General features: G+C 39.4%; 1 protein-coding gene across 1 annotated transcript; it reads right to left on the bottom strand.

Moving 5' to 3' along the window:
- Window positions 1-5505: 5505 nt before the first annotated feature.
- On the bottom strand, window positions 5506-10956 carry LOC100701687 (melanocortin-2 receptor accessory protein 2A). Its single transcript, XM_003458245.5, has 4 exons — window positions 10588-10956; window positions 10197-10320; window positions 9586-9685; window positions 5506-6713 (listed from the first exon to the last, which is right to left on the bottom strand). The coding sequence occupies exons 1-4, from the start codon at window positions 10666-10668 to the stop codon at window positions 6224-6226; spliced, it is 795 nt and encodes a 264-aa protein (XP_003458293.2). The 5' UTR covers window positions 10669-10956; the 3' UTR covers window positions 5506-6223.
- Window positions 10957-11334: the final 378 nt, after the last annotated feature.

The raw sequence follows: 11334 nt of genomic DNA, 5'->3' as shown, positions 1-11334 counted from the left end.
CCCAGCTAGGTAACACCCCGAGGCTTTGAGCACCATGCCACAACAGCTATGTCACTGCGTTGTGTAACGGCTGTGTATTAGGGTGCATGCTGTGAGATAGACTCCCCTAAAAGACCCAGTCTGTGCGTTTTTGTCTGCTTTAGGAAATACCAGCATGTTCACATCCACTAGGTGGTTTGCACTACCTTATTCTTTCCCTTTCTTTTGCAGAACCTCTGTGTTACTGTAGACCCTAGCTTTAAAACCAGTGCTAGTCCTTGCATGCCGGACCCTTTTATCTACACATAACAAGCTCTGTGTACACACAACACATCAAAAGGCATGCATGGCATTAACAAATACATGCAAATGCATTCCTCCTCTTGGGTTGTCTGTTTCCCATGACTTATTCATGGGCCACAGAAACTGAAACCTGCCTCATTCTACAGTCTATAAAAAATTTACACCTAGCCTCACCTTGTTACTTGTTCCTTTTACCAATAACAAAACAAATAGGGGAGCTTACACAATGTAAATGATTTACCAATGCATTATAATTCAATATCTAGAGAAAAAAGAAAGAATAAAAAGTTGAAACTTCAAATGTAATAGAATGCAGTGAGACAAACTGTGGTCTTTCACATGCTTAGCTGAAACCTGCTTAACAGTTTTGGAATTTGCAAATTCCAATTTGTTAATATTCAAAAAAGCTCTCGATGTGTAGCAGGTCTGGGCACATCACCTTAGTCTCTGTACCCTTTTACTATGGAGCGACATTCTGCATGTTGTAATACATGCAGAATGTGGTTTGGCATTGCCTTGCACAAATAATGAAGGCCTACCCTGAGAAAATGCTGTGTGGCTGGCAGCCTTATGCTACTCCTTCACAGATGCGCAAGTCAGTGAACAGTGTGCAGTGTACTAATGAACCCCCGTACTCTCTACAGATGCTCTTTTTTTGTACTCACTCCTCTGATAACAAGCTGGATAGTCTCTCTCCTTTTTAGCCTAGAAGACATCCATCTGTTCTATGGAGAATTTAAAATTTTGATTTGTTAGACTAGAGAACTGTTTCCCACTTTGCCTCAGTCCCCCTCAAATAAGCTTGGAACCAATAAATGTGGCAGCATTTCTGAATCTTGCTTATGTTTGTTTTTTTTCTTTCCATTTTAAATGTTTAAAGTCACATTTCTGAATGCAGCTCCTGAATCCATGCGATGATTAACAGTGCTGGGAGTGCTGCTTGAGGACTTGAAGATGACCATCCAAATAAGGTTTTTGGCAGAGTCCCAGGAATTCTGTGGCCTATTGAATATTTTTGAAATTACGGCAGATGAAGAAATTTGCAGTTTCTCCGTGTGTGTGTGTGTGTGTTTGTGTGTGTATGTGTGTTTTTAAAATTATGGATCCTTTCCAGTCATTTGCTGCCTCTGTTCAAATGTTTTTGCAAGTTTGAACTTGTATCTAATTAAAAATTAGCTTAAGTTTTAACAGTCTATATGTTCTAAAAATAATTTCAATAAATATATTCTGATTATCATTTACACAGAATTTTCATGTGTAAACTCTTTAAATATAAATTTTACTTTATATGAAGCTTATGCATAAATTCAATGAGGAAGATCTGTAATCAGTCATCTGCCTGCTTTCCTGGGTGCTAGTCTGCCTTTCTGTTCTCTACATCACTACTGCTTTCCCACGGTGTCAATCTCAATACTGTCATTATTATTCTCATCCAATCATTTTCTTGCTCACCTTCTTTGGGCCAATCATCCTCCATCCTTGTGTAGTTTAAATCTGTGCTCTCTGTCATTCTCCCTTTCAGACTCTCATATGTGCAACCCACCTCCTCCCCATCTCCACCTCACAGACACCTTAGTCAGACCTTCACTCGAGCCTTAGTCTTCACCTTTACCAACACCAGTATCTAGACTCCAGGGGGTCCTATCCTAATTCCTATCACCGCTGGGATTTCTTTCTGCCATGTTGGGTCTAATCAACAAATACATCAATTTCTCTGTCTCAATAAATTGTGTTCAATTTCTTCCAAGTGATCTCTTCTTATCAAACTGGGATTGGGATGAAGATGGGTAACTAAACTACATTTGTCTGTGCAATTCAGCATCAAAATATGAAAAAAAGTCCACTCAGCAAAATTCACGCTAAAGGGAGTGGAGGTCCAGTTTTTCCAGTTTGGAGCTGATTAAACAAATAACACATGGAAAAAATAAAAAACCTTTTAGAAGCTATGACAAAAAAAGAGAAAAAGAAAACCACCGTTCAATGTCTCTTTAGTAGTGCTGACTCCTCTAACTGACCCGGATTGCAAGGATTAGCTTAAGAGCTTGTTATAAAGTGACAATGCAAATGCTTGGCGGGATGATTGAATTTTCCTGATGAGTCACACGTTCTGTTTTACTTGGCAATTTGGCTGGAAGTATTATGTGGTCTAACAAGACATTCTGTGCATTTTCAGACAGGAACAGCAATGAACAGATTTACAGTGCGCGTCAAGAATTGTTTCAGTCCTGCCCTGTGTGTCATACAGTTGCAGACATGTTTACCTAGCACCCGCTTGCTACAAACAGCCTCCTTTTGTTGCAGTGAGCAGCTCCACTGCAGGCACGTGCATAGAGCTGCTTTGTTGAGGGAAAAGAAAGAGTTACTCATTCTTTGTATCCACCCACATTTCCTTTGGAAAAGAATTTGAATTGTCAGGCTTCTGGAGCCAAACTGACAGTCTTCGTTTAGGAAAAAGACAGTATTAGATTCAATGTAACCATGAAAGACTCAGTTCTTACACTTATTCCCATGTCTCATGTCTCAATTTGTTGGTTTCTTTTTGTGACCTCTAAATGTAGAATAACTGTTAAGAGTGACTTCAGGGATCAAGATGACACATATACGAACACCTCACCTCTAATGTATGTTTGGCAAACAATAAGAGGCTTATTTAAAAGCGCACGTTAGGCTAAAGAAACACCATTAATTCTGATGGGTTTTCTTAGGAATAGTAATTATGGGGTTTAACCAGAATTTTCTAAATGCTGCTCAACCATTCCTTGCATTGCAGAGAGTGAAAGAGAGACTGTAAAACTTTGCCCTTACTCATTGGCTCATTGTAACATAAGATATGTCGCACGTCTTGTTTTTGTGCATGCAGATGTATAATTAGCATTTGACTGGCACTTCTTTACAACACCCACCAAATCCAGAGAAATTTCTGTGTCAATAAAACGCAGCAATGTTTGCTTTTCTTCAGCCATGCCTGTCCCTCCCTGCCATTCCTCCGTTGCTACTCATTGCTGAGCAGACATTGCAAACCGCCAACTTTCAACCAGCATGCCTACAGAGACCGCCTTGGGGGTACTTAGGAAAAATAACAGATTTCAGACTCGATGTAACTCCATTGCTCCATCCGCTGGTTGTTGATGCGAGCTGCACCCGTGCAGGGTGAGCCCCAGAGACTGCAGGAAAGATATACAGTCTATACAGTTTGCATACACGCCCTAGGCTAACTGCTGAGGCTTGTGGATCTTGCACACATTATTCTAAAGTCACATAAGTTTGATAATTTTGGGGAGAATAAGGTTGTATCAGATCATATGAAATTATTGCGAGCTAGAGGGGTTTCACATGCATACTCTTTAAGTATATATGCAATTAGTTAGGTTAAAATGTGCATACTGCTTTTCTATATGATTTATTTTGCAGGCAGATAAGCTGACTGAACACCCCCTCAGTTATAAGATAAAAAACACACTGATTCATTGCTGCTCTGTCTGTTACTGCCAAGCCATTTTCTCATATCAGCAATGATATCTATGTGATTTTAAGCTTGAAGTCTTGCCATTCAAAAATGTTTACTGAGATGAAAACAACGAATATATAATTTCTGAAGTGCCACAGATGTTTTCACAATACAGTATAGTGTTTTTATAAAGCATAAATTGAGTTCATTCTTCACTCTCTGAAATATTAACCCCCTCGTTCCCACATCCTTGGAGCCAAGTTTCTTCTGATTTGCTGTCCCTTGCACTCCAAAGGAACTGTGTGCCTGAGATCGCAATGTCAGGGATATTTGCTTTCTGTGATGAGGATTCATGAGTAGGAAAAGCCACTAGAAATAAAAAAGGGTGTTGCAAAACCAGTGTGAAGCCTGAGCTTCTGGTTCACAGAGAATACGTGCAACTCTGCTGGATAAGAATGTCCACAATTGTATGGGGATGAAATAAATTAAGGAAAAGCAAGGAAAAGGTCCTGTTAAGGTTAACTTAGTTTGAAGTTTGCATTACATAACCAATATGAACATGCTTTCTACCTACACAGTTCTTGACTGTCTGACCTCAGCTGCTCCTAATTATAGAGTTTACTGCCTCATGATTGAGCTACAAACTCCCTAAAAGAGTTCTTAATATCTACTGAACAGCACTTTGGCTTACTGATTTTAATGCTTAACAAACCTGGCATGCACTGCTGTCAGTGCAATGAAAGGGGAAAAAATGCAGGAATATTTTTGGTACATGTGATATTTTGCACTTAGTAATTTTTAAAAAAGAGGAATATGAAAAGAAAATCTGTCAAAGCTTGTTGGATGCCATGTGACGTTTCTAACTTACTAGTACTATTCATTGCCCATAAAAGCTACCCTGATGTTTTATTATTTGGAAAAATAATTAATAATTTCTTATGAAATAGAGTGATAATGCACTTAAATTAAATAAATAATAGAGTGTTCCCTCTGGTGATCTTAGCCCAGAGAAAAAGAATATTGGATAAATGTTACAAGCCTTACTTGCAACAAGCTCCAGGCAAACAAACCACATTTTGTGAGCCTGGTCTCGACCGCCTGCCTTTCAGGAAATATGAGAAATGTCAGTCGAGGTCAGAGGTCTTTATTTTTACATTAATTTTCACTGGTAAGAATTAATGGGCTGTTTGTCAAAACCTAAGAGGCTGCTTCAGTGGAGTCAGTGTCGCATTAATGCTGATGAACTCTCTAGCATTCCCAGCACATCCTTCCATCAGACAAATGTATGTAACTCATGCAATCCCCGTTAAGTAATAATGATAACTAGCAATGTTCCTTTGCATAATTATCACCTGATATTGCTCAAAACAATTTTAATTTGATTTAGCTGGGGGAGATATTTCTACATGAATAAAGACAAGGAGGGGTGCAGCGTTTATGCTTTTATGCATGAGCTCTTCTGTTAAAACACAGAATTTACACAAGGATAATGACGGTATAGTTTTTCTTTCCACAGCTGTGATCCGGATCAAACTTTACTTTTTAGTGCGATTCTGGTTTCTGCCAACTGCTCTGTAGTTATCCTCTGTATTCGTTACGTAAATGTTAATGCGATGAACTGCAGAGCCGTATATAATCCTCGTTTGCTTTGTTGCCGCAGGTGAAAGCAGTCACATCTCTTGTACTCATAGACATTTGAGTCACTAAAAGATATGAAGGCAAGAGTTAGTCCAAACACCACATTTAGAAAAATACTACACCACTCCAAACACAAGTTAATTTCAAAAACATGTAAGTTTTATTAGAACAGTTAACATTCACCTTCAGTAAGTTTAATAGATTTTCCGACTACAAAAGCGCTGCGTATTTTCTCCTGCGAGTCCCTGTTCTGATATATTTGATTTCGTACTACTAATTACACCGTTTGCTACACACAATTACACTTCACCTTTTCTAAACACTTAATCTTAGGACAAAAATTGATTAATTCACAGTTTTTAAATTTGTTGGTAGACAAGCTGGCATTTATTTTGTTTTTAAAAGATAATGCCCAGCGTTCAAAATTCTACAAGGAAAACGAGACAGCAGTAACAACATAATGAATTCTACAGAACTACAAAAAAATCTCCCTTGTGAACCTGGCACTCTTTCGGTTTTTTCTGTTCCTGTGTGAAAATGTCATCTCATCCAGGTACAGCACAGCTGCGTCCATTTCCAGAGCCTATACTCAAAATAACAGGTATCTCTTCTGAGGCAATTTCAACTTCAGGAAGAGTTATCATGTTATAACTTTGAGTTGCACTGAATATTGAGCTGTCAGCTATAGGTTTTGTGCCCTCTTGGTTGTTGGCTGTAAAAAAACAAAAAAACAAAACTTCATACACAGCAGCTTAGTGATGAGTATATTTCCCATTGTTAGTTCATAAATGACCCTCTAAAAAAGCAGATGGTGTTACGATATCACTATAACCATGCTTATCTGCAAGACGAGCCTTAGTGGATGTCAAAGTGAGCATCGTGAGATTTAGACTGACGCTCTAGTATGACTGAGGGCTCATATAGCAGATCATCCTCTCCAAGAGTTGAACTGTGATCCAAGTTGACAAAGTTGGGGATGTTGAAGTGAGAAAGAAAGGTGCACTCTCTGTCTGTCTTGCTGTGTTCTATTAGTCCAGTAAGCTGTTGGTGGACCCCAGCCTCCTCAATATCTTCTTCCATCTCGTCCATCCCAGAGGAGCTGACACCTCTGTTCCGGTTGAAGGTTCCCTGCTCGACTCGGGCCCCGGTGTGCTTTCCAGCTCTCTTTTCTTCTGCTTTTTGCTTCCCGTGACCCTTGTCTTCCTCATTGATGTAGAAATTAAAATATGAACGGGATCCTGCTAGCAACGGACGTGAGAAGGCTTTGTCGTTTTCATCCTGGTGACCATCAATGTCTACCAGACAGCTTCCCGGTCGATGACGCTTTTCAGCCGAGTCTGGGTTACTGTTAAGAAACAAAGAAAGATCCGGAGTGAGATTACAGCAGGAGAAGGCTTTAAAAATATGAGAGGCTTTTATTGTCATTTTTGTCCTGAATGTAACCTTAGTTCAATACAAATAATAAAGGAGGATTTTTTTGTTCTCCCTTGATTTTTTGCTTCTGTGTCTGGAAATGGATTCTTAAAATCACCCAAGCTGAAAAAGGAACAGGGTTGAGCAGGGGTAACCACTTACTCTGCCTTGGTTTAACCACAGAGCTGTATTCAGTCTGACATTATATAAGTGACTTCTCACCAATTTCCAGTTCTGGTTATTATTTTGAAATGGAAAATGTGCCTCTGACAATACGAAGCTCAACGCCAGTTCAAATATCTTTTGTAAGGTGTAGAAATGTTTAGCTTATTTTAGAGTTTAGACATGTAGGAATGTTTAGTTTCCTTTAGAGTTTAGAAATGTGTTAAGATAGAATGTAGAATTATGGTAGAGACACTGACACTGCCCTGGATATAAATAAAGGCCTGACTGTGTCATGAACTTAGGAGTAGATCTTAGGAGACCCTCCCCAGTTGAACTGTGAAAGTAAGACAAAGAGGAGTTAATGCTGAGTGGAAATTCCCCAGAGGATACCTGTGTGGGGGTCTCAATATTTGTAACTTGATAACTGTGGTCTGGAGGGGAGATGGTATTTATGGCCCCTAGGGAGAGACACATACCCACAGTGTTTTAACTGATATACTCACACATCCACATGCACAGTCACTCACGTGCACTCACATAGACACGCGGGTACGCGCACACACAGGCACTCATGTGCTCGTGCACATAGACACAGACACAGAGTTTGCAGCACATTGTGGGGGATTTATGATGGGGTCGCTGCTATAAAGCTGGGTGTAACTAACAAAGAGGTGGAGATTGTTTCAGAGGGACACCGGCCTCGTCTTCCCTTCTAGGCATGCTTAGAGAATAAAGAATGAGTAAAGAATAAAGAATAAGTAAAGATGAATGAAGATGAGTATAGATGAAGATGAATAAAGATTTTGTAAGAATGACTACTGGGTCCGGTGCCATCTCTGAAGGCCCGAGGAATAAAAAAGAACTGGGGTAAAACTGATTTCTCAACAAAGGCTAACTGTTCCCATCCAAACGACACAAGAGGTCACGGATGAGTATGAAAGTGATGTGAATAATATGCTATGGTTTGTGCAGTCATCACATTGTAAAGTAGTTAAACACGTTTTGGAGATTTTGGACCAAGGTGTATAACAAAACACTCCACCACCACCACTGATGGATGATCCGTTGTGGGCCATCCCTGCAGCAGCATTCTCAAAACTAGAGGAATCATTGTCAATGAGTGATGAATTGATGGCGGCCCATCACTTTAAGTTAATTTATGTTGGGCTTTTTTTATTGGTCACTCATCTATATATGTATTCAGCATGATTTAATTATATTACAATATCTTACAACACACAGTACTGTGCAAAATGCCCAGCCATCTCTCATTTCTTTATATTTTGCTTTGAAGGAGACAGACCTTCTTGTAATTTTTCTAAAGTGCTCTTGAGCTATAGCTCTCTGGGCTTTCTGAAGGTCTTTGATTCAGAAAGCCTGGAGCGCTATAGCTCAAGAGCACTTTTTAATTTCTTTGGATATTAGCTGTTTTTCCAATCATTTTCAGGCCAGTCCTTGTACCTGATGATTTAACGAGGATTTCTGTTTGTTTTGTTCAGCTACTTAACACTGACCTATGATTCATTCAAGCATTAAAAGGACCTAAATCAAGAAATGTGCCAGTGTTATGTTGACATGTTACAGACAGGTTAGCAAAGAACCTATTTTAAATTGTACCTTTAGGCAAATTGTTATTAGCAGCCTGTCACAAGCACACAAAATTTGTTCCCATTTCTTTAGTTACATTTTCAAAAATGCCAAAGATAAAGGGTTTTTCACCAATAAGGTAAATCCAAATGAGCTGTTAGCTGAAAACTAGGCAGGTCTTGTTATGGTTTGCAGTGTGACCTTAAAACATGGAGAAGAAACTGGACAAATGGAGGACAAAAGAAGAAGTGGGAAGCCTAAAAAACAATTTACAGCAGATGAACACTATCTGATGGTCATAGTCTTAAAAAATAGGAAAGAAATCTGACAAAGAACTGACACAGGTGCCGAGTGATACATCTAGCCTGATCCATTTACTATTAAATGAAGCCTCATTTGAAATGATCTCTGTGGAAGGGTGGCTGTCAAGAAGCCACCCTTTCATTGGGAAACTAGGAGGAAATGCTAAAGTATTCCAAATTACACATGAACTGGACTGAAAATACTTGGCAACAAGTCTTATGGACTGCCGGACTTCAATGTTATTAAAACAGTGTAGGATCATCTTGAGAAAGAATGGAGCAAAAGGCACCCAGCATCCAAAGAAAGGCTTTGGGATGCCCTTCAAGGAGCCCAGACAGCTATTCCTGCAGACTGCTTAAATAAATTACCACAAAGTTGCTTAAGAGAGTTCAGGCTGTGGTGAAGAATTAAGGTGGACATACTAAAAAATTGACTTTCAAGCTCATTAGAATTGTACAGACTCTGTTTCTGCATTACAAACTGTATTTATTTTGCACGTTTCAAAAATGTTTACACTATTTCCAGTTTTTCTAGCAAAATAAGAAATAATGTGGGGGTGGCTCAAGACCTTTGCACAGTCTACTGTCAGAATAGCATCCCTGAAACTCATCAGTTCACTCTTAGACAGCCACCTAGATGAGAAGTGCTAAGTGCTTATTTCCTTGAGCTCTCCGGTGCTTAAAATGTCCTTGTAGGGGGAAATGTGAAAGTGGAAAGAAACATGGGCTCCAGCCTGCTATTATACCCACTCTTGATGTGGTGCTCCTGTCTTTGTGAGCAGAGTGAGAACAAAGAACATGAAAATCACGAACACAGCGAGTCCAACCCAAAAGCCGATGACGATGGAGTCTGAAAGGTCAGAGAAGGAAGAATCTTATTAGTACAATTAAAGACTACATTCATCTCTGCTCTTCTCATTTTCTGTGTGTGACTTTTATTCTCAACTGGAAGCCTCACTCTGAGGCCAAAATTCTCAATTATGTTGTAAAGAGTGAAATTTCGTTCATTTAACATTTGATTAAAGTAACCGAATTGTTTGGCATTACAATTTGGTCTCATTAATTGGCTTGACTAGGTTTCCACTGGAGTATAAAACGGCACTACAGGTGCTGCACGAACTACATCTGCTACACAATGTTGCTGAGAAACAGACGGCGTTCAGCTAAAGCAATCTTTATTGCTTTAGCTGAAGATAATGCAAGGAGTAAGGGGGAGCAAAGGGTGATGAATCACTTAATTAAAAGTGCGCTGGAAGGCATGCACATAGGCTACACATAACACAGCCACAGACATAAACATTGCACAATTTAGAAGGACATCAGAAACAATGGGAAACGTCTTTGTAATGTGCTTGGCTTACATCTGTGCGCTTTGAGTCCCTCGAACGACACGGGCTCTTCGTCGTCATAATATTCATACTGCCACACATAGTCACTGCGACGTGCGCTGGTTTGGCTCCGGTTGTGGAAGTCGGACATTTCAACCTAATTTTTTTTTCGTGATTTAACAGCAGAAGACAAATCAAATCAATCCAGTCAGAACGCCATATGAGTGAGACGCTATAGTATCCAAAACGTTTGCAAACAGGCAATCTCCAGGAATGTTAGATCTTTCTACTGTTGTTGAAAATAAATTCAAAGGCTGGACATTTGGGGAATTCCCCGAACAACTCCTTGAACGTTATTTCCGTTAATAACGTAATTACAAAGCGACCAAAATTGGGTAAAGAGTAGAAAAATCCACCGCGTTACCGTTACGCAAAAACTCTCTCCATCCTCGTGTGAGTCCTGTAAGCGAAGCAACAGCCTTTTGGGGGGCTTCTCAGTGCGCATCACCCTTACCCAACAGCCTCTGTACTGGTGGCTCACTTACTCCCGGAGATAAAGAGATTACACTGCAAGATGCTCGTGTCCTCGAACCCATGCCAAGGCATTTGCGGTAGGTAGACTAAATGTACTGAAGACACGTACAAAACTGCCGACTGAAATTCTTCTGTGTGCGTCGATCCAATAGGATCGTTTAAATGAATTAATTTATGTATTCATTTTAAGCCAAAGTTGTGTATTTAGATAGATACTGCAAAACTGGTGCACTTTTCCTTTAGCCTGAACGTGACAAACCAGAGTGATTATATAAAGTATAATTGATGGTTTTTATGAGAATGATAATTTACGGTGATATGAATTGAATAAAGCACGAAGTAGATTTACAATGTAAGCCCAACGCAGCTAAATAGCCTGGTAATACTGTAATGATCCATCATAACATTTTGGAATAGGACAAAATTAGTCTAACGAGACAAAAGCCACAGGTAATTACATGTTAATGTTCATCTGGAATGATTCATTAGGGGTCAGTGTGTGGGCTCACAAACATGAGAAACTAAAATAAGCTATTATTACAATGTAGAATTTAATTATGCTGGCTAGATATTAATTTTATTCAGTTCCCTGATTTGTTCTTGTCTTTTCTCCCAGTAATTACACCCAATTTTCAAT

This window comes from Oreochromis niloticus, linkage group LG15 (assembly GCF_001858045.2).
Source record: "Oreochromis niloticus isolate F11D_XX linkage group LG15, O_niloticus_UMD_NMBU, whole genome shotgun sequence".
In the NCBI taxonomy this organism is placed as follows: Eukaryota; Metazoa; Chordata; class Actinopteri; order Cichliformes; family Cichlidae; genus Oreochromis; species Oreochromis niloticus.
The sequence above is the reverse complement of the archived record's forward strand: the minus strand, read 5'-3'. Positions and strand labels throughout refer to the sequence as shown.